This window comes from Xenopus laevis, chromosome 3L, assembly GCF_017654675.1.
Source record: "Xenopus laevis strain J_2021 chromosome 3L, Xenopus_laevis_v10.1, whole genome shotgun sequence".
NCBI classification, from domain to species: domain Eukaryota; kingdom Metazoa; phylum Chordata; class Amphibia; order Anura; family Pipidae; genus Xenopus; species Xenopus laevis.
The window spans coordinates 44,633,097-44,657,062 of NC_054375.1; the positions used below are offsets into that span (position 1 = coordinate 44,633,097).

Consider the following 23,966-nt stretch of genomic DNA (forward strand, 5'->3'; position numbering starts at 1 on the left):
TAAAAAAAAAGAATTTGCAGGTCGGCTGTTCGCTTTACCCCTTCCGTTTCCCATATTTTTGCATAGATTAACAGGGAATTCCTGTGCAATTTCTCTTCTAATATCACTTCTTAAAACATACATATGTGCATGTGGTTGTGTTTGAGGAGGAAAACACAGAAGGAAGGGCTATGTCTAAAATATTGTTTCCATTTTAACAGTAAGGAACTAGTAGCAGCTGAGCAGAACAAAAATCACCTGAGCAATGAGCTTCGCCGAAAAGAAGAACAGTCTGCCTCATTTGAAGAGAAGGTTTTTGATGTGTGCGGCAGCCAGGACTTCGACAGTGATCTGTCACGCCTCCAGGATGATATAGAGAAAACTTCTAAGCAGAGAGGTACGGTTCTATCCTGACAAGTCGAAGATGTTGTTCAGTCTCAGGGTAAGGGCACACGCTAAAATTCGGGGAAACTAATCGCCTCTTCTTCGGGCGACTGATCTCCCAGAAAAACCTTCCCTCCGGCTAGAATCTAAAATCGCTGGCGGGGTGGCGCTTCATTTTCCGAAGTTGCCTCACAAATCACCTCTTCTTCGGGCAACTAATCTCCCCGAAAAGCCTTCCCGCTGGGAATTCAATTCTAGGCTTTAGTCACCCGAAGAAGAGGTGACTAAATCTCCCCGAATCTTAGCGTGTGCCCTTACCCTTACAGTGCTACAGTCACCTAAACAAATCAGGAGTGTCCCAAATCCTCAACTTCCTCTGCACTGTGAAACATTTGCAATAGGAATGAATAAGAAAGGGATTTGAAAAGCCATAGTTATTGTCGTCCATAGGTTGACTGGAGAGTTTCAGGTAGAAGCCAGAAGAAATTTTTGGTTGCAATAATTTTGCTCAATTTTGGGGATCTTTTATGGTGTAATAATGTGTGACACAACATAGCAACCCAATGTAATTGACACGCATTATTAGTTGTATAGTCCTATGATTTAACGCTAAATGATAGTAAATCAGGTTTTAATCCTAAAATAACCAAATGGTTAATTCTTGTTCCCTAAGCCATGCTTGCTGGTGCAACAGCAGTTTACACACAGTTCATTACCACACTGACGGAGGAAAACCAGCCCTGCTGCCCTGTTTGTCAGAGGATATTTCCCTCTGAAGCAGAGTTGCAGGATGTCATTAATGACATGCAGTCCAAGTTGCGCCTGGTTCCTGACAAGCTGAAGTCTGCCGAAGGTGAATTAAAAAGAAAAGAAAAGAGGAAGGATGACATGATGGAGCTGAAACCAATGAGGTATGCACATGAATGCTGGTTGTGATCAGCTGGGAAATTTCAAGCCTGTTAATAGGCAAAGGTTATATATTTTGTTTGGGGTAACATTTATTTGTGAGCTACCCTAGCAATTCCACAGCATTTACTTGATCAGTAAAAGTAAAGCTTTCAGCCTGCTTGTTGTTCGTAAATACACCGTAAATACACAGTGTGGCATAGATAAAGAGGAGCCTGCACACGGGAAAGCTGCCTAGGACATAAGGGTTAAAGGTAGTATCTTCCCTGGCTAATAAAATGAAAATGTAGGACGGCCCTGAAGTAAGTTTGAGCCAGTATGCAAAGGGCTAAAGGAACAAAAGCATCAACATCATAAGGTATTTTTTGCAACCTGTAAACAAGGCATAGCTCTGAGTAAAGCTGCAGTAGAAAAAAATAAACTTTTTTTTTTTTTTTTACTTGTAGCCATTTTTTTTTCATTGCATTGCTTGTAGGTATGAAATCCACATTAATAAAACAATTAACCAAACATTAATTTAGGCAACCATGTCCTGTCATCTACCTTCCGTGTTTCCTATCCCGTTTACTTATTTGAAAACTCGCTCATCAGGGCAATGTCATGTTTCCAAAATCACCTTTTTCAATTCCGACTGAAGTTGAAGCTCATGTGAAAAGCATGCCACAGCCACTAGATGGCAGCATGCCGGTGTTTTTCTCTGTGTTTCAAGCAATTTAGTATGTTAAGTCCCACAATTATGAAACTTTAGTTTTATCATGGCCTGTTTTTAAAACAGATAAGCAGAGTTATTGGCGGTGTCTAGAAATAGTTTTTCTTTAATGATTGGGAAAGTGTAATTGTGTGGATGCGGTAGAGTCAGGAACAAACTTCCTCTCAATTGACGAACATTGTAAAGTATTCATTTTCACATTTTTATGTACATCATTGGAAGAGAAATTGGCAGCAATTAGTTCTTGAATTTACTGTGGGATCGCTTTTAATCTTTTATCTTTTAAACTTTATATAAAGCCCAGTGTAAAATGTTTGGGCAAATCAAAAAACTGAACTGATCATTGAACCATTTCAGCTCTTGTTTTGGATCACTGATCTTTTTATCAACATATGTAGGATCAGTACAATCTAGTACTAGCACCGTGAGGACATATTAAAGTAATATGCAACTGATCAGTCACATATCTTACACTTTGTTCTGTGGCTTAATCATTTAGTTCTGTTTGTTGATAGTGCTGACTTCCAGAAATGTTGTGTTTCGTTGAAATAGCTCATTCTAACTCTTCACTCACCATGTATGAATGGATGTACCTTATATCATTTTGCCACCACTCATAATTTGTGAATTGTAGTAATCCGTTATTAGATCATTATCTGAAAATATTGTCCATTCTTTTATTCCTAGGCAAATGCTTGCAGACCTGAAAGAAAAAGAAATCCCAGAGATCCGAAACAAGCTAGTGACAATAAACAGAGAAATACAACGACTGAAAAATGATGTCGACGAGCAGGAAACTCTCATTGCCACATTTGCATCTGAAGAGGAGAGTGCCAAGGCCTGTTTGCAGGACATCTCCCTCATGGAACGGTATCAGGTAAATCTAGTGAACTTTCAGAATTCTATTTGTAGGGAATTCAACAGATGAATATGCTGTAATGCAGGAGGGCCCATACTTTACTAATGCGAGGTCAACTTTGAGTCATGATTTCCCATTATGATCTACATCCATAAAAGCACTGTTAGCATTCTGCTCCATGGAAAATATTACTTAAATATGGGTTTATACCTTTGATATAAATTATTTAAGAGGAAATTAATATTTAACAAACTATATTATTAAATCTTAACATAATAAATATCTGAATGAAAAGCATGAAATATGAGGGTGATTTAGACAAGAAGTTTGTTGACAGTCTTGAGATCTACTCATCACCAGCTAAAGGTCTACTGGTAGATCCCGATCTACCTTTTGGGCACCCCTGCTGTAAAGGCTTCTGTTGGCTGACATGTTAACTGTCTGGGGCAACTAAATAACCCTGTTTAGGCTAGGGCCAGACGGTGCATAATAATGTGGATTCACAAGCAGAGAATATGCTGCCCTGCGGCTTCCCTTGTCTTTTGAACTGCAGGCAGATTTTGGCGCAAAATGCGAAATTGCAGTATTTGACGCTGAAATCCTCTACGCTTGTCTGCACCCAAGAGGAGACAGTGCTTCCAGGTGCAGGCAGAGCTGGAGTGGAGAAACAGTGGGGGAACGTATTTTCGGCCCGCAGAAAAACGCAGGCTGAGATCCGCAATCATCTGGCTCTAGCCGCAGGCAAATAGCACATGGGGCATTTTGACCAACACTGTCATGCAGTTTAAAAAAAAAAGAAAACCCTGTCTGTCACTTGTAATATTCATCAGTGACAGGCACCCTTAGGGTTCATATGAATGTGCATGCAGAAATGCTCACACAAGTATTTTTTTTGCATAAACGTCCACCTGTCAGATCTCCATGTGCATTACACAGGGTGCTTGGGGGATTTTGATTTCCACTGTTCTCTCCCAGAGGGCAGCTGTGGGCAGAGCTCTCATTTGTCTTGGGTCTTATGGGCTCAACTGTGAGTTTATTCTCTCCTTGTGTGACCGTCTGACCATTAAAGGAATACTATAACCCAATCCCAAACAATGTAGGTCTCTATAAAAAGATATGGCATAAAACAGCTCACCTGTAAAACCCCTGCTTCATGTAAATAAACCATTTTCATAATAATATACTATTTTAGTAGTATGTGCCATTGGGCAATCATAAATAGAAAACTGCCATTTTAAAAAAAAATAAAGGCAGCCCCCTGGGATCGTATGTTTCACAGTGCAAACAAACATACCAACAATGCAAACTTGTTAGGTCACATGAGCCAATTAACAGACAGAGTTCTGTCTTTTGCTTCCACACTCCTTCCTGTTATAGAGTTGTAGTATTTCTGGTCAGGTGATCTCTGAGGCAGCACACAGACCATCACAAAATGGTGGCTCAAGGCAAGAGATGTAAAAGGGCAATATTTACTTAAATATATATTCCAGTTTGGTAAGATTCTTTAATATGCCACTTAATATGATATGAACAGTTGCTAAAATATTCATTTTGGGGGTAAAGTGTTCCTTTAATTTTATTTTAACCCAAAGACATGTGTTCCCAAAAATAATGGATTTAATGTGAAGTATTAACTAGAAATCCCCTGTTCTCTTGCCAAGTAGAAATACTTTTCTATGAATATTGGAAGCTTTCTCAAAAAATGTATTAATCATACTAGCCACTCAGAAATGCATTATTAATTACTTCCTGTGGGTTTTTACAATACTTTATCACTGATCTAGAGAAGGCGTTATCGCTTCTGTTTTAGTTAAAGACTGAGGATATCAGGTAGTGGGTGAAGAGAAGAACTGTTACGATAACCTTTAATACGGAATATTTCATTAAGTTCGTAGGTAAATCATGGAATAAATTAATAATAGGAATTTAAATTTCCAAAATAATTTATAAGGCCTTGGGAAGAAGTACTTAAAGGTGTAATTCACCTTCATATTAACTTTTAGTATTTTATAGAATGGGCAGTTGATATTCATATGCCTTTTTCTTCTGACTCTTTCCAGCTTTCAAAAGGCAAAAAATACTGCTCTGTGAGGCTACAATTTTATGGTTATTGCTACTTTTCATTACTTCTATTTCTACTTGGTGCCTCTCCTGTTTATACAGGTATTCCAGTCTCTATCATCCAAACCACTGTTTCGTTGCTAGGGTAATTTGGGTCATAGCAACAAAATACCTGCTGAAATTATAATACTGAACTGCTGCTCAGCAAAAAGTTAGATAATTTTAAAAAACACTGAAAATAAAAAGTGAAGGCCTATTGCAAGCTCTACGTCATACTAAATTTGAAGGTGGACAACAACTTTAATAGGAAATAACATGAAAACTGAAGTATTTAAATGTAAATAGGACAGGGCTTTTGACAAGACTAATGAGCCAATCCATTGTTATTTTGGTCTTGTTAATTTTTTGAACTGTCCCACAAGTTTTACGATTGTAGCAGACTGAAAAGCGTTCTCTTACAGTATGTTGTATTTTGCACCATCAATTCTTCCTTTTGAGTTATGCTTGTTTTGTTCCACACTTTTTAATTTATGACAGATGGAACTGCGAGATGTAGAACGGAAAATAGCACAGTACGCCACTAAACTACAGGGGGTGGACCTTAACCGCACTGTCCAGCAGGTTAGCCAAGAAAAGCAGGAGAAGCAACACAACTTGGACAATGGTAAAGATAACTACTTTTCTTAAAGGAAAAGTAACACCAAAAATGAAAGTATTGTTAAGTAATAAAAATATGATGTACTGTTTCCCTGCACTGGTAAAACTGATTTGTTTGCTTCAGAAACACTACTATATTTCATATAAACAAGCTGCTGTGTAGCAATGGTGGAAATTGAAAAAAAAAAAGGCTAAATGGCACAGGTTTACTAGTGGATAACCGATAACACCATTATGTTCTACAGAGCTTATTTGCTGTGTAACATGAGCCTTTTCTCTTTTGAATGGCTGCCCCCATTGCTACACAGCAGCTTATTTATATATTCAATAGTAGTGTTTCTGAAGCAAACATAGCAGTTTTACCAGTGATGGGCAACACTGCATAATATTTTTATTACTTTTATTTTTTGGTATTACTGTTCCTTTTATGATAATGGTAATGAACAGCAATATGATTTCTGCAACCTGTGCTGCTAGCGTGAGTCCTTCTTAGAGACTGGCACTTCTTTATCCATTTTTACCCAACAAAAGATTCTTGTTCACTAGTTACTGTAATTGTTTTCCTTCCCAGTTCTCATCCCATTAAATGACCATGGCATAACATGTTGTCCCCTTAGTTTCTGGATAAGATTTAAGCTGTTTGTTTACCTTGCTAATTTTTTATTTGTTTTTTACATCTGAATTGTTGCTGCCTTCAAATATTTATGCAAAATAATACCATCTTAAATCCAAAATAATACATTGGATGAGTCCCAGTTATCTGCATCAGTGCTGTCCTACATCTTGGAAATGTTTCTGGCTGTAATCTAGCCTTACTCCGGTTGACCCCAAGTGATGTTGTGTGCATGCAAGTTTTGGCAGATTACTGTGAATATCGTTTTTTTTTTTTTAAGTTTCTGGGAAAATTGAGCTTTTGCGAAAACGCATACAAGATCAACAAGAACAAGTCCAGCAACTGAAAAGTGCAGTAAACGAGCTAACCGCAGAAAAGCTCCACATTTCAAGTAACCTTCAGCGGCGTCAGCAGTTGGAAGATCAAAATGTCGAGCTGACGACTGAACTTCAGTGCTTGGCCAGAGAGATTAAGGTGAAGAAATAATTATAGATTCACAGTACACTGTACCTGTTTATTAAAAAAAAAAAAAATCACTAATGTAATAGAAACGCTATATACTTACAAGGAAGAAATTGATGCATTATTTACAAATAGCCTATCTTTCCAGTCCTGAATGGATAGCTTTTGGCAACCTATGTCATAGTTTTAACTTATATTTAGTGTTGATAATTTCAGCTAAATTTAACCCATGGTATGAGTCACTTTTCAATGATAGGTTAGCATGAACACAAAAGGAGCAGGGTGCATTGGACACAGTTTTTACTTTCCCTATCTATCTACCTATCAAAAGGTAATGTTTTAGAACATATAACTGTATCATTAATACATATATTTAAAGGTACAGTGTAAAATGACCCAGAAACAGAAGGCAAACCTAATTTCTTGTTACATCGCATATTATTCAAAGCCCACTGGCAAAGGGGCTGCATTACTTAAAGATACACAACCCATTATTATTAAATAAAACTTATACACATTGTAATCTTTTTTTAAGGCCTTTAGACCACAGTGGTGGGCCATTTTACAAATTTGTTTCAGGGCAATAACTCTTAGGAACTAATCACATATTTGCTTACATTACGAAAACTGCAGTCTATTGATCAAATCAATCTATCACTTGCTCAGTGTTCATAAACAAACCCCAACGAGTCAAATGTGTTAATTCAAAAGACCATTGTCTCTTGGGCTGTGTCATGACCCCTCCTCATATGTAGAATTGCTTTAATAACAAAAAGAATAGCCATTGACTCATTTTATACAGTTGGCGTATTTGAATGTCACCTTATATGGTGACGTATTGGCGTCTATTTTTTTTTTTAATGTTCCACCAATAATGTAGATTAATAATAAATAATGCCTGGAAGGTGTAATCAGATTGAGGGAATTAAAATGAGTGCCAAAAAAGTATCAAGATGTGCGCAAGTTTTTTTTCTTGAAGCTACTTATTTAAGAAAAGAAAAACGAGACAAAATATTCCCACGTGTTTTTTTTTCTCAGAAAAAAAGTCACCTTCCAGTGAGAATCATACTGTCCCATTCATTTTAAAAAACTTGAATGTTTTAATGAACTGAAATAATAAATAAATAAAATTGTTAGGGACCTTAGCCAGCTCTTACTTGCCCGGTTTCTTCTGGTGACAATTTTTTGTTTTTTTGAGTATATTTGCGGTCAAATTTTTTCACTGCGTTTTTTAGGGATGCACTGAATCCAGGATTCTGCCTTTTTCAGCAGGATTCGGCCGATTCCTTCTGCTCGGCCAAACCAAATCTGAATCCTAATTTGCATATGCAAATTATGGGCTGGGATGGAAATCACATGATTTATGGTCACAAAACAAGGAAGTTAAAATGTTTTCCCCTTCCCACCCCTAATTTGCATATGCAAATTCGTTTGGTATTTGGCTGAATCTTTTGCGAAGGATTTGGGGGTTCGGCCGAATCCAAAATAGTGGATTCGGTGCATCGCTAGTTTTTTTCTTAAATTGTGGATAAAACTAGGGATGCACCAAATCCAGGATTTGGTGCAGGGAATCACATGACTCTTTGTCACACAAGCGAGAGCATGAATATTTTTTTAGCCACATGCTGAGCATATGGTTCTCTTTAGCCTTTCCTGATGCTAATTTCCATATGCAAATAAGGATTTAGTGTGGGATTTGGCTGAATCTTTCATGAAGGCTTTGGGTTCAACTGAATTCCAAAGTAGTTGTCTTAAATAGTAAAAATAGTAAGTCTTAAATGCTTTCGCTTTTTTTAGGTGAACATAGCCAGGGCTTTCTCTCATATTATGATGTACAAGTTTGTAAAGAGAAGCACTGCTCTTTTTAGAATAGCTAGGGATACTCTTTCTGATGAAGTCCATGGAAGGCTGTATGGTAATAAAGCAAGAAATGCACTGTAGAACTGCTGAAAACATAGTGAGTAAATTCTCCTTTTAATGGGTCCCAAAGCACAGAAAATTTTAAATTTTGAATAGTGTTGAGCTTTTTCTAGTAACAAAAGTCACTACGGTGTCTTGTTGTAAAAAAGGCTAGGAGTACAGATATAGTGTTATCATAATAAATGTATTTTTTTGATTTATTAGAAACATATTTATTTTTAAGGCTAGGGATTCTTAACCTATGTGTTGGGACCCAAAAATTGGTCCCCGTGCTATTTAGTTTACAGGTCCGGACTGAGAACAAAAATAGGCCCTGGCATTTCAGGTACACAGAGGTCCAAACAGCCCCCACCAGCCCACTAAATACTGACTTTCTATGGCACATTATAGCAGCCCCTCTGGCATTTGCCAGAACCGACAGATCGCCAGTCCGGGCCTGTTAGTTTATATCATTGCTTGGGTCATAAAGTTAAAAACATAATTTGGGTTAGAGAGAGAGAGGCTAGGAAGCACCATATAAAGTGCACAAAAAAAATGTATAAAACACCCGCTGTAATGTATTGACAATTTAGTGGATTTTTGTCCCTGCTATATACCGTAGTCATTTTTCTTTATTTTTCCAAATTTCAGGAAGCAAGAGAACAGCTTTTCCCACTGGAATCCACTTTACAGAAACTTCAACAAGAAAAGCAGGAGCTTCTCCAGAGGAAAGAATCAAGCTACAGGGAAGCACAGGAAAAAGTACGTCCACACAGAGAAAGTGCAAAGTAGTGAAGGTGCCCCTGAATGTTAAGGGAAGGCACAATGTCTGCCAGTTCAGGTTTTTTCTTGCTATCATAATTCATTTGACATACTCACCCTTTCTTTACAATACCTAGAGCTCCCAACATTTTGTAGTGCTTCTGTCCATTTGATGTTCAGCAATCACAAAGTTATCGTAGCTGGATTTCCTTTTCTCCTTCCCTTTCTAGGCTTTCAGGCTTCAGCAAATATTTATAGCCTTATTTTACACTGTTTTCAAAGTGCCTGTTTTTCAAAAGTTTGTGCATATGCAAGTGGATGTACAGTACAGGTATGGGATGCGTTATCTGGAAACCTGTTATTCGGAAAGCTCTGAATTATGGAAAGGCCATCTCACATTCAGATTTTTATAATCAATTTCCTTTGTCTATGTAATAATAAAAGAGTACCTTGTAGTAGATCGAAACTAAGATATAATGAATCCACATTGGACGCAAAACCATCCTATTGGGTTTATTTATGTTTACATAACTTTCTAGTAGAGTTAAGGTATAAAGATCCAAATTACGGAAAGATCTGTTATCTGGAAAACCCTAGGTCCTGAGCATTCTCGATAACCGGTCCCATACCTGTACACAGATGGCAATGATAAATGTGCAGGGGCCTCCAAAAAAACTCTTCCATTTGCCCAAAACCTGCTCCAGATCTTGCCTGTATCTCAAGTTTACCAATAAGGGGTGTTCACACAACCATTTTTGATTAAGCGGGTGTTTTACGTTTGTTAACTTTTAGTATGTTATAGCATATCCTATTCTAGCAACTTTGCAATTGGTCTTCATTATTTCTTTCTTACAGGTTTCAAACTATTTGCCTTACACCTTTCAGCTTACACTGCCCCCGAAAGCCAAAAAGAATTGCTCTCTGAGCTTACAATGTTATTACTGTTACTTTTTATACCAAAACGTTCTATTCATTCCTTCTTCTTTTCATATTTCAGTATCTCAATTTAACCACTGCCTGGTTAAGATAAATAAGACCCTAGCAACCAACTGGAGAGCTGCTGAATAAAAAGCTAAATAACTGGGGGGAAAAAATTAAGCCAATTGCAAATTGTCTCAGTGTCAATCATACTGAAAGTTAATTTTAAGGTATAAATGTGAAATTCTGAAAATGAAGTTTTAGATGACGGTGCTTTGTTACAAGTATGAAATAATTCTGATTTTATTTATTTCCCCCCATCTAGGTTAATGACATTAAGGAAAAAGTGAAAAAAATCAATTTGCTCACAAAAGATATTGAAAAGTATAGTCAAGATGGAAAGGAAGAATTTAAGGAGGTATTTTTTTTATTAATGCTAACGTATGTCTCCATTTTGTTAAGCGCACAAATGGTGACATATATTTTTATTGGCAGCAAAAAGAATCGGAGCTACAAGAATTAATTGGGCGGCTGAATGAGTGCGAAAAACTGAAGGAAAAAGTAAACCGAGAGATGGTCACTATCAGACAGGATATCGACACACAAAAAGTAAGAAGCAGTTTGTAACTGTTGGTTTCAACACTTTTCCTTGATGGAAAAGCAACTTGGAAATATCTGTGTGGTTTTAGTGCAACAAGCTGTGGTTGGGTTTCTGGTATCCCCACGTTAGTCATAGTAGAGGAAACCTTCCGCTATGTATTATAAAATATACAAGTCATAACTTTGTCTTCCTGCTTCTGCTTATTATTGCATTATTATTATTATTGCCACCACTATTATCAAGTGCTGTTTTGGAAACCATATAAATAGTGTTGATCCAGAATGTTTCCTTTTGGGACTACAGTCTACTCGGTGGCATGTTCATGACTGATGTGATGGAATTTACTTACAAAGATAAGCAAATGGTGGGTGGGGGAGGAGTGGAAATAACTGGTTCCTTCTTCCAGTATTCAATGAATGAAGTATAAAAAAAACTTTTTTCCATTTGCAAAAAAAGTGAATGTAATTCAAATAATGACACCAATACACACCATATAGCAATGTTTCGGTGAGCTGTGTTACCCGATGCCTTCCTCCATGGAATTTATCCATCTTGTTGCTGGTCATCCTGTTTTCACTTCAACTTTTATGAACATAACTGTTTTTCCAGTGAGATGCTTCTTATAATATATTCTATTGATTACAATTGGTTATTGTATTGTCATAAATACAAACACACTATTTATTCATTTGTTTTACGAATGCCAGGGGGAGCTGCTGTCGGTCTGTTCGGGAAGCAAACCTGCCCGTTCAACATTTTCTGTACACCCAGTCTCCCTAACTCTGAAAAGGATAACCATTTTTTCATCTTCACCCTTTATGTGTTGTGATTGGAAAGGGAACAAAATAAATACTATCTATCTTAACTCTCCACTGGCCAGTTGACAATCAGGTGAACTGTGGTAGAAGCATTGCCTGTGTTGTTGGAGTCCCAAAATAATATTATTTTCTTGTTTTGGCTCCATCACTTTTTCGCCTTGGAGCAATGCAAATTCATTTCTAGGTTTAATGTATAAAGCAGTACGGGTATAGGACCTGTTATCCAGAATGCTCGGGACCTGGGGCTTTCTGGATAACGTATCTTTCCGTAATTTGGATATTCATACCTTAGAAAATCATAGAAACATTAAATAAACCCAATAGGCTGGTTTTGCTTCTAAAAAGGATTGATATCTTAGTTTGGATCATATACAAGATACTGTTTTATTAATACAGAGGAAAAGGAAATCATTTTTAAAAATTTGGACTATTTGGATAAAATGGAGTCTATGGATTGTGATGATGAATGATTATATGACTCCATACTCTTCTAAAGGTTGCCATACACTATTGGATCTGCTCGTTTGGCGAGGTCGACAAACAAGCAGATCTGAACCCGATATGCCCACTAAAGGCTGGGCAATATTGGGTGAATCCGAACAATCGCATTACAATGCTGCGAACGGGCGCTGACAGGTTGCAGGACTGCATTAACTAGCTGATGCTGTCCTGGATCGCAGAAAAAAATCAAACTTGCCCGATCAATATCTGCCCGATTTTTGGCCTGATATCGATCGGGAGGGCTGGTCAGGAGCCCCCACACACGGTCTAAAGAACCGATATCGGCAACTTTAATCTGCCCGTGTATGGCCACCTGTAGTTTAGATTGGGAAAGTGTATTGCAATTAGATGTGGGTTGAGACTGGAGACTTAAAAAAAAAAAAATAATAATAATAATAAAGTTTTTGTTTTCTCCTCCTGCAGTGTAAAGATGCCTTTGGGAAAATGTGATAAAATGTATGGGTGAAAATTGAGGTGAAATTAGCCTTTTTGTTTTCTAAAAAATTGCACAGATACAGGAAAGGTGTCTTCAAGACAACTTAACTTTGAGAAAACGCATAGAGGAACTTAAGCGGGTGGAGGAAGAACGACACCAGCTGTTAAAAGAAATGGGACAAATGAAAGTCGTGCAAATGAAAAAGTAAGGATGCTACATTCCGGGGGTTAATTTCAAAGGTCGAGTTGTTTTTTTCCCACGGGTATTTTTTAGTCAAAAATCAATTTTCGGACTAACATTTTTTTGGGGGGGGGGGTTTTATAAAAAAAAAAAAGTATATATTTTTCGAGATTTATTATACCCCGAACATGGAAATAGCTTGAATCCGAAAAAACACCCTCTAAAACCTGTCGAGGTCATGTAGGAGTCAATGGCAGAGGTCCCTTGAACCATTTGAAGATGTTAATAGCCTTTATGATGTTCGAGGTTTTTTTAGGCGAGTTTCACTTTTTTTTTTTTTTTTTTTTTTTGAAAACTCAATCTATTCGAGTTTGAATTTTTCACCCTGACTACACTGATTCAGCTTATTAGATTCAGGTTTTTTCTTAAATTAGAAGTTGAGTTACTTGAGGTCTAAAAAAAAAAAAAAACCTCACAAAGCTTTAAAATTCGACCTTTGATGAATAACCTCCTCCGTTTTTTTCTTGTCATGACTGTAGTACAGGTATGGGACCTGTTATCCAGAATACTCAGGACCTGGGATTTTCAGGATATTGGGTCTTTCCATAATTTATACCTTAAGTCTACTAGGAAATCATGTAAACTTTAAATAAACCCAGTAGGCTGGTTTTGCTTCCAATAAGGATTAATTATATCTTAGTTTGGATCAAGCTCAAGGTGCTGTTTTATTATTACAGAAAAAAAAGGAAATCATTTGTAAAAATTTGGAATATTTGACTAAAATGCAGTCTAGGGTAGATGAGCTTTCTTGATAATGGGTTTCCAGATAACGGATCCCATACCTGTATTAATGTGTAAAGGTGATTGTGGGAGCGCTCCAAGGCTAATTAAAAGTATAAGTAAATTATAATGAAATTTCAGCAGATCTGGCCAAAATTACTTTTTTGTCCAGGTACATTATCTGAGCCCATGTTTTATTAGTAATTCAATAGTGGCCTTATCCCTTTTTAAATGGATGTTGGCCAAGGAGAGCTCTCCCATACAGAAGCTACAGCTGGGGAGGATCAGCCTGTGAGACCAGGAGAAACTTCTGCCAAGAAATTAAACAAAATATGTCTAGGACCACCTTACGAAGTTTACAGTCATGTGGTATGATGTGGTAGGTCTATGACCATAAACCTGTAACTGAAATCCCTGTCTTTGAAAATGTAGGCCCTTGCAAAGAATAAATTGATAAGAAAACACAGGGCCAGGGAATGTGCAGTCATCAATCCCCTTTTTATGACAGTGCTTAATTATACCATGGCCGCCTTTAATTTCTATGATCATATTCTGTATTTATGAGATTCCGACACCGTAAGTTTAGGCAACTCTGTATCATTTCCCTTGCATCCCAGTGAGTATCAAGAGCTGGAAAATAAAAGTGAATCTCTGAAAACAAACCATAGCCTGGCACTTGGACGACAGAAAGGCTTTGAGGATGAGATTTTACGCTTCAAGAAGGAATTGAGGGAGTCCCAGTACAAAGAAGCTGAAGAAAAATACAGAGAGAAAATGATTGTAATGAGAACAACTGAGCTTGCCATCAAAGATTTGGATATCTATTATAAGACACTGGACCAGTGAGTATTGAACAGCCATATTCCAATATCTTTATTATAATCTTATATACAAACTCTGATAAATGATGAAATACATTCTCCCATCTGTTTTTCAGTACACTTACAATTGATTTAATTTCAAGGCATAGTGCATTGTCTTGTGTGTATAAATTTCATCTTAACCGCTTCCACCTTATTTCCTTGCCCTTATATACTGATATTCTGAATCATCATTTACCTTCCATTCCCCAAATTTCATTTCCAGTCCTACATCCTTCTCTCTATTTCATTACCTAAGCATCTTATCAGTGTACAACCTCCTACATCTTTCAGTTTTTGTTTTTCTGAGTCATCTAATTTTTGCCTTTCTGTTCAGTTCTTTGTCATTTCCTCTGATCGACTTTCTCTTTATATCCTTTAAATTTTATTTGTTTTAATGATTATCTGAGCTGTATTTTTTGTTTTGTTTGCCTAACACAAATGAAAAATGAAAAAATCAGGTGGATTTCACTTAGACAATATTTAGCCACCTTCAATATATATTATATTTTTTTTCTCCAGGTCTGCTTGGGGTACACAGGGACAGTGGGTATAGCTAGTACCACTAGGAGGCAGGACACAACCCCCAACAGGTGGAGATTAGCTCAGTTTAAATTGTGCCCCAAGCATGCCTTGACAAAGGGGTTTTACTCCCCGAAACGTTGCATCGCACTCCGCTTTGAAATAAATTTTGAAGATTTCTTATATTCCTGTGTGCCGTTGGAATGCCTTTGCTGTACTCTGCTGTGGGGCTTGCCGAACCTCTACCATTGTGCATCAGGCATATTGTTGTTATCTATTGGGTGTGCAAGATCCTGCCTTGTTCCTAGCCTGTCCATGGGTCTGTCATTAGGATTGCTAAAATCTGAGGTTTAAGCATTATCGGTTCTTTTCCAAAAACGCTTGGATATACTATCTGATGTAAGGACCTTCATGCAAGGAGTGGCACATGTGGCCCCTCCTATCCCGCCACCAGCTCCTATCTGGGACCTCACCTTACGGGCTCTACAAAGCCGCCCTTTGAACCACTAGGTTCAGTACCTTTTCAATGGCTCACCTGGAAGATGGTTTTCCTTCCAGCAATCGATACAGCGAGGCGGGTCTCAGAGCTCAGTGCTTTGTCTTGCAAATCGCCCTTCCTAGTTTTTCATCACGACAGAGCGGTCCTTCGCACAGTTCCATTCTTTTTGCCCAAGGTGGTCTCAGATTTTCACTTGAAACAAGAGATTACAGTTCCGACCTTCTGTCCTTCACCAGCTAATCCTAAAGAGGTGGCCTTACACTCCTTGAACCCCGTCCGGGTTCTGAAGTCCCACCTACATAGAACTCGGGATATTCTGAAGATTGACGCACTGCTGGTGCTACCCTCAGGCCCTCCCCAGGGTGCCCAGTAGGGATGCAAATTAGGGGTGGGAAGGGGAAAACATTTTCCCTCCCGCCCATAATTTGCATATGCAAATTAGGATTCAGTTCGGCCGGGCAGAAGGGTTCGGTCGAATCCTGCTGAAAAAGGCTGAATCCCGAACCGAATCCTGGATTCAGTACATCCCTAGTGCCCTGGCTACAAAATCGGCCAAACCAGCGATTCAGAGAGCATACACTGCACAAGTACAATCTCCTCCGGATAGACTCACCGCTCACTCCACCAGAGGAATGAGTATGTCCTGGGTGTTCAGGAATCAGGAGTCAGCAGAGCAGCTGTGTAAGGAGCTCTGTCCACTCTTTTGCAAAATTCTACCATTTCGACACCTTTGCAGCTTCTGACACTCGTTTTGGCAAAAGGTGCTTCAATCCGCGGTGGCAAATGCCGTTCTCCCACCACTGGAGTATTCTAGGGAATAGCTTTGGTACGTCCCCACTGTCCCTGTGTCCCCCAAGCAGACCTGGAGAAAAGGAGATTTTGTGTAGTCACCGTTAAATCTCTTTCTCTTCAGTCTCTTGGGGGACACAGGGCTTCCCTCCCTGGATCGAGGCTCTCTTTTTGTTCATCATACATGTTGTTATAATTGGTTCCATAATCCTACTCTATTCTGTTATATGGTTCAGTTCCTGTTGACTTGATACAAACTGAGCTAATCTCCACCTGTTGGGGGTATTGGCAGTAGAGGAAGAGCCAGTTTCTTTCCTAGTTGTGTCTTGCCTCCTAGTGCTACTAACTATACCCACTGTCCCTGTGTCCCCCAAGCGACTGAAGAGATAGAGACTTAACGGTGAGTACACAAAATCTCCTTTCATGAAATATAGAATACCCAAATGAGTAGCTGTTGGCACAGCTGGACTCTTGAATTATTTGTGTTCATATCAAGTTAGTAACGGCTTGCTGATGGAGATTGCCGGTAGTGGTGCATTTTAGAGTTTTGCATCTGAGCAACTATCATTGTTAATAAGATTCTTATTAGCTAATTGGAAGGTATAGCTGACACACACCCAGACCTCTATAGCAAAAGAACAAAAACATAAGTCTTTTGTTTAGTAGATAACAAAATCTAAGTGCATAGCCTGATGCATTTCATGTTTTCCCAGGACTTATGACTGACCAGCCAATATAGAACTCTTGTATGGTAATAGGCATACTTCTAAATGACTTAGGTACCTAAAAGCCATTGAATGCATTTAATCTAGCATACTATTGGTAGCTGCATCTTTATGAACATTGGTGATCTGTAACTACATTGGGATTGGCTAATATACAGTAGCTTCACTGGGATTGGCTGTTGCATCTTTACAAACCAGAAAACTGAATCATTCAGCCCATGAGCTAAGTGCTAAGGAAAGCACAATATGCATAATTGCCTTCATACTTCACTATACTAAATAAAGGTTGCTGCTGTTACATGTCAGGTCTGGAGACTTCGGTTTGAGCTCCTGTCCTGTGTTGTAAGTCAGATAAATCCGCTCCCTAAGCTGAATTCTTAGAATAGGGAACCTCCTTTTACGCATTTACCTTAGCGAGTCTACTTATTGCAAAAATGTATCAACTTATATATCAATTTAAAATGATTACAGAGTCTGTGACACCCCCCCCCCCCCTCCAGAGCTGCTTTGGAGAGACATAAGAAGGTCAAAAATGAAACTTTCCACTTAAGTAAATTGGAAAAAGTCTTTATTTCTGGTTCTATCTGAAGATAACTGAACTGAAAAAAGTGGTAGATATTAGATCTCACCAAGTTGTTGAATGCAAATGCAAAGTACAAAGTCCCAGAGCAAGGCGTAAATATCGCTATTGAGAAGAACCGCCGTCCTGCGTCTCTACCCGAAACTTCTACCCGCAGGTTTTTGCGGGTAACCCCGCGGGTACCCGACCCACTGCAGGACTCTAGGTTGCGCGCCAGTTTGCAAGAATGATCAGACAGATTGGTTAGAAAGAAGGAATTCACTGGTATAGCAGATCTCGGGGTTAAACCTCCACTTTTCAGACAGGATTCAATATCTGTATCTACATCTCTCCGACTTCTAATATCCTTAAAGGGGAACTATCGTGAAAATGAAAATTTAATATAAGCTTCTTCATACTGAATTAAGAAGATACTTTCTTAATACAATCAATTAAATATTCTGTATTTCTGAAATAATCAAGTTCCTAGGAGATAATAATCCCTTTGCTAGCAGATGTATTAGAGCTCACTCAAATAACTGATTCCAGTACAAACAAAATATAACAAAATAACTGCCTTTGGCACAAATTCTGCATGTAGAGAGACAGGATTTCTGGTGGATCATTCATCTGACACCCAACTCCTGCATGAAGACAAAATGAAGAGAATCAGATGCTGAGAGAGTAATAGTGAAGATAAACTTGATCATTTCAGAAACGGTACAGAAGTTTTAATTGATTATATTTATAAAGTTCCGTATGCTGAAGCTAATATAAAATTTTCATGATAGTTCCTCTTTAAAATGTACAGTATGGTAATCATTTTCCCTTATAATATCATATGTGAGTGATACTCTAAACTCCCTGTAAAAATCACCCTTGTGCTATTGTATCGTCACAGCCTTGTGCTGTTATATAGACACAGAACTATTACGTGACTTCTAATATCCTTGTAATTTACAGTAGGGGCTACATTATCCCTTGTAAGATATGAGTGATACTCTGTGTGCGCCTTATAACTCAGTCTGAAGCCTTGTGCCTTTATATGGTCACAAACCCCTTCAATGACTTCTAAGATCCTTATAATTTACAGTAGGGGAAACCTTATCCTGTATAATACACAAGTGAAACTCAGAGTTCCCTGTATAATTTAATCCTGCAGCCTGGTGACTTTATATTGCAATATCCATATAATATATAATTGACACAAATAATTTATAGTTTACAGCATTTCATTTCCCCATCAGCCTACTTAAAACTTCCTTAAACTCTCCTATTTCTAGTGTATTAACCCCTCCCAGTCTCTTCTTTCCCCAGGTATAGTTATGTCTTACCCCCTTTACTGAACCCTCACATCTCCTTCCCTTTTTACATTCGAAATGATTTTTACTGACTATCAAAAAATGTTGCTCCATATGCAATTTCATTCTAGCTTTATGTCTTAGGCTACTCGCCACCCTCATGAAAAATGTCTGCAGTTGCAGTAGTCCTTATATACTGTGCTCAGTGATGTCACATTTCGTTATATATGTGTATTATAAAACATAATGTACCCCTACTTTATAATACAAGAATACTAAAAGAAAACTTGGAGACCCATGCATGACCTGTTTAAAAGTACTCGGCCTGAGATGGGTTGCTCTTATAAAGGTATAGAACTCTTTGGTGACTTCCAACATCTTTATATTTTATAATTTGGGGTATATTATTTCCTAAATGTTTTTATAGCAGGGGTTGCATTATTAATTATAATAAGCAAACTTTTTTTTGTCTTAAACGGAGTACACACACACACCTAACTACCTCTCATCTGCAACTGAATTTGCCTCCGTATTCATTATACTAAATCAGCTACCTTGACACGTTCACCTGATTAATAATGTTAAACGTTTATTTTGCAACATTCGTCCTGCAGTCTTCTGAAAGGAACTGTTGACTAATGCGTCTTATCATGATAATCAGTGCTACCTATCCCCTTCTCTATTGCTGGTATCACAATTATCTGTCATCAGGAAACCAGTGAGTTTACTGGCACCAGCAGCGTGGATTTGATTTCAGGTTTTGCAAATGCTTTGCGAAAATGTTTCCAAAAGATTGTAGCTTTATTTTAGCATCATCGCTTCCAATAAACATTGTCATCATTTTATCTTATGAAAGGCAGAGCCGTCGGCAGTCTTCTACAGTTCTTTGGGTTTTTTTTTTTTATTATTATTTTCAGGGATATAATTACAAAAAAGAAAGCATTTTTTCAGTAAAGTGAGAGTATGTAAGGCTAATTATACGGCTAAGCAAATTAGCACAGACCAATAAATGCAGGGCAGTTGTCTGCATTGAAAAGTATAAGCGGATGTTGTATGTTCAAGTTAAAGGGGTAGTCAAGTTAACGTTTTATAGAATAGCAACTTTTTATTATTTTTACATTCTTTTGCCACATCTTCTGACTATTTCTGGGTTTAAAGTGACACTGACACTAAAAAACAACTTTTTAAAATATAAATGTACGTTAAAAGTTACCTATAGGGCATATTGATTAATATAATATGTTTTTTGCTGAGAGGTTTGTTTTTGTAAGTAATTGTTAGTTGAAGTTTGTAAACCTGACTGTTTTGCCAACCTGACTGTCCCATCTTAGCCTGTCAGTTAGAGTTTCTAATGCTAATGGACCACTGCTGCACAAATATGGCAGCCCCCTCATAGAGGAACATGTGACAGACAGGTAATGTAAGTGGCCATAGACATAACAATTACGATCTTTCTTTTAAAAGATCTTTCCAAGAAAGATCGTTCGTTTCAATACACACGTGTAGTGCTGAATCGTCAGATATTCAGGTAGATTACAGGTAGAAACAATAGAAATCTACCTATATCTGACGATTCAGCACTAAAGATGGCCATAGACGCAAAGATCCGCTCGTTTGGCAACATCGCCAAACGAGCGGATCTTTCCCTGATATGCCATTAACAAGCATGGCTATATCGGGGGTAATCTGATTGTTTGGCCGCATGGCCGAACGATCTGATTACGATGTGCCGTGGGCTCCGGCGGGATTGGTCGGGTCAAAATCAAACCTGACCGATCTCCGCCGGACGAAAAATGTCGGCACACGCCACACACGATCCGAGGATCTGTGTGTCTATGGCCACCTTAACAATGGGCGATGTTTGGGTGCCTTCAAAAACACCCGATCAAAATTTTACGTCCAGCCCGATCGACGAGCCGACCGATATCCAAGTCTTCTGCCGATATCGGTTGGCTCTTTTTCCACCATACACACACCGAATATCGGACGGAAATTCGTTTTGTACAATATTATCTGTGCGTCTATGGTCACCTTAAAAGCAATGTGCAAATACTTTATGGCAAAGTAATAAGTAAGCTTTCAAAGGCAATATTATGATAGATGTAAAAGACTTTAATTTCTGTTGTCAGTATCTCTTTAAAATAGGGGTCAATGACTAAGCTTGGCCGAATTTGACTGTCTTGTTTTGCCAAAAATTCGCCGCCGGAGAAATGTTGCCAACGCCCATTAAAGTGTATGGATGTCCAATTTTTTTTGAAAAATGTTGATGCCCATAGACTTTAAGGCATCAGCGACATTTCTCCGGTGGCGAATATTTGGCAAAACAAGACAGGTCAAATTCGTCCAAGCTTAGTCATTGACCCCTATTTAAAAAACAAAAAAATATGCATGACGAAACAAGGTGAAAAAATTCACCCATCCCCATCAATGGCCCTGGCATCCAAAAATAAATTCTTTGTGTGGCTATTAGTAGTTACTTCTTATTCATTATCTTTCTATTCAGACCCTCTCTTACTCATCTTCCTGACTCTTATGCACACCACTGCAGGTATGGGGTCAGTTATCCAGAAAGCTCCAATTACGGAAGGGCTGTCTCCCATAGACTCCATTATAAAGAAATAATCCAAATCTTTAATAACGATTTCCTTTTTCTCCTTTTTTCCTTTTTAATAATAATCCAGTACCCGGTACTTGATCCCAACTAAGATATAATTAATTCTTATTGGAAGCAAAACCAGCCTATTGGGTTTATATATGGGGTTATTTATCAAACTCAGACCAAATCCGCACTGGGTTTTTTTTAAGCTTATTTATTAATACACTTTCTTGAAAATTTTGTTTGCGGGAAAAAAAATTCCACCCTATTTTTAAGTTTTTTTTCCAGATTTTTCAACCGAAAATGCTTTTTGTCCGAAAACTTCGGGGTTTAGCACAAAACCCAGCGCAAGATCAAAAGAATCATTGGGACTTCTACCACTGACTTATATGCAACCTCGACAAGTCTGAGATGCCGGATTTTCTGATCCAGACTTTTCCATCCTCGGAATTCCGAAAAATTTGTGATTCGTAAATAGTAATGAAATTGAAAACCAACTGCATTTTTTTTTCAGACTCTCTCTCCACATCATACTGAAATTTAATATAAAGTTGAACAACCCCTTTAACAGGACTGGTGATTGGAAAACACCTGCAAATCTTATAGCTGTGCATAATGACAATAAATATAATTCTGAGCAGATTTACATTTTTCATTAGTTAAAAATTGTCAGTGGTTCCAAATATGTTTGCGTATGCAATTGCAATTGAAAGCAGTATTTGTCTATCACTTTCTGAATGTTTCTGACTGTTTTGGACCTAGGGATTTCCAAATACAGATCTTTCAGTAAAATTGAGAACCATGCCTTATGGCTACATTATACCAACTGTTAGACCAGGCAGGAATATTATGGGAATTTCAGTGTTGTAGTTGGTGGTTGAAAATTGTAATTTTCTTAAATATACAGGTATGAGTAGGGTTGCCACCTGTCCGGTTTTGAACCGGACAGCCCGGTATTTTGAAGGGCTGCCCGGTTCAATGCTTCCTGCCCGGTTTTCCAAATAAGGAAAACCGGGCGGGATTAGCTTGATTGACGCCGCGATCGGCCAATCGGCGATCGCGACGTCATAGCTCCGCCCACTGACATCACGGGACCGCCCACTGACGTCACGGGAACGCCCACTGACGTCACGGGAACGCCCACTGACGTCATGGGACCACCCCCTGTCCGGCTGGAGCCACAGGGAAAGGTGGCAACCCTGGGTATGAGGCCTGTTACCCAGAATGCTTGGGACCTGGGGTTTTCCAGATAAAATCTTCATACCTTATGTCTACTAGAAAATCATGTAAACATTAGATAATCCCAATAGGCTGGTTTTGCTTCCAATAAGGATTAATTGTATCCCAGTTTTGATAACGTACAAGTATTGTTTTATTATTACAGAGAAAATTTTTTAAAAATTTGGATAAAATGTAGTCTGTGGGAGATGGCCTTTCCATTATTCGGAGCTTTCTGCATAGAGGGTTTCCAGATAACAGATTGCATGAATGTATATATACATTCTGCAACAGAGCCTGTAATAAATGCTACCATTCATAATGTGTTGCAATAAATTCACTTTGGTTTGTATTCATTGGCTTCAGTAATGCTTCACTAAAACTAAGGCTATTATGACTTATATTATAGAGCAATAATGAAGTACCATAGCATAAAAATGGAGGAAATCAACAAAATCGTCCGTGACCTGTGGCGTAGTACGTACCGAAGCCAAGGTATTCCTTTTTTTTTTTTTTTACTCATTTTTACAATGCAAATGTTAGCCCTTCATTTTATTTTCTTGGATTATAATTTTAAATTTTTTTTTATTTTGTTGTCATCTAAGCCGATTAAGTGTTATAGCCATTTTAGTGACTCAAGAAATGATTTAGAATTACTTCTAGTTCTTATGCTTTTATTATTATTATTATTGTATAGAATATGTGGGAAAGTTGAATAACATGGGTTTATGGGCAGCTTGACCTCGAAATATGCCAGTTACGCAGATACCTGAAAGGCAATGGACCTTTGGACTTCCAGGGTTTTGTTGGACAATCTTACGGATATCCTAGAGAATTCATTTTAATTGAAATACTATTTATTCCTGTCCACAAGCAAAACAATTCTTTAAAAGAGAAGTCATGTTTCCTGTTAGCTCTATGTTCTCCCTAGAGAACATAAACTGGTGATTGAACGTAAAATTAAAAATTAGAAGATCTAGATCTAGAAGTTCTTCCTGAAACACTCAAAATAGTATGAATTATCAAGTCACCTTTTTAAAATCCTTTGAAACACATTTTATCCCCATCCAAGCCATTTTGAAATGTATTTGCATACTTATGTCCAGGAAAACCACACCCCCCTCTATTATCTTCCAGTGGACATATTAACAGGAGTGGCGGCCATAGGATATTTGCCAAATTGGTGGATTTTTTACAGAATATCAACTTGTGACATTGTGTTTGGGTCCCTGTGAGCAAATGTTAGAATTTTGCAGATGATCATATGTAAATGCCCAAAATATGATTCGCAAAATGGCTATGTGGTTGTTTGTCCATTCTGTTAATGAAGATAGGTCTATGGTTTTTGGTATTTGTTGCACAAAATGGGACA

General features: G+C 38.0%; 1 protein-coding gene across 3 annotated transcripts in view; it reads left to right on the top strand.

The window, feature by feature from the left end:
- Positions 1 to 23,966, top strand: part of rad50.L (RAD50 homolog, double strand break repair protein L homeolog) — a 230,328-nt gene that overhangs the window by 200,446 nt on the left and 5,916 nt on the right. For all 3 annotated transcript variants that reach the window (XM_018251121.2, XM_018251119.2, NM_001161383.1), the window contains 11 exon segments: positions 201 to 376; positions 1,037 to 1,274; positions 2,666 to 2,855; positions 5,436 to 5,562; positions 6,449 to 6,642; positions 9,181 to 9,291; positions 10,535 to 10,627; positions 10,705 to 10,818; positions 12,642 to 12,769; positions 14,143 to 14,367; positions 23,004 to 23,089. In XM_018251121.2, coding sequence (XP_018106610.1) covers positions 201 to 376; positions 1,037 to 1,274; positions 2,666 to 2,855; positions 5,436 to 5,562; positions 6,449 to 6,642; positions 9,181 to 9,291; positions 10,535 to 10,627; positions 10,705 to 10,818; positions 12,642 to 12,769; positions 14,143 to 14,367; positions 23,004 to 23,089 — 1,682 coding nt within the window.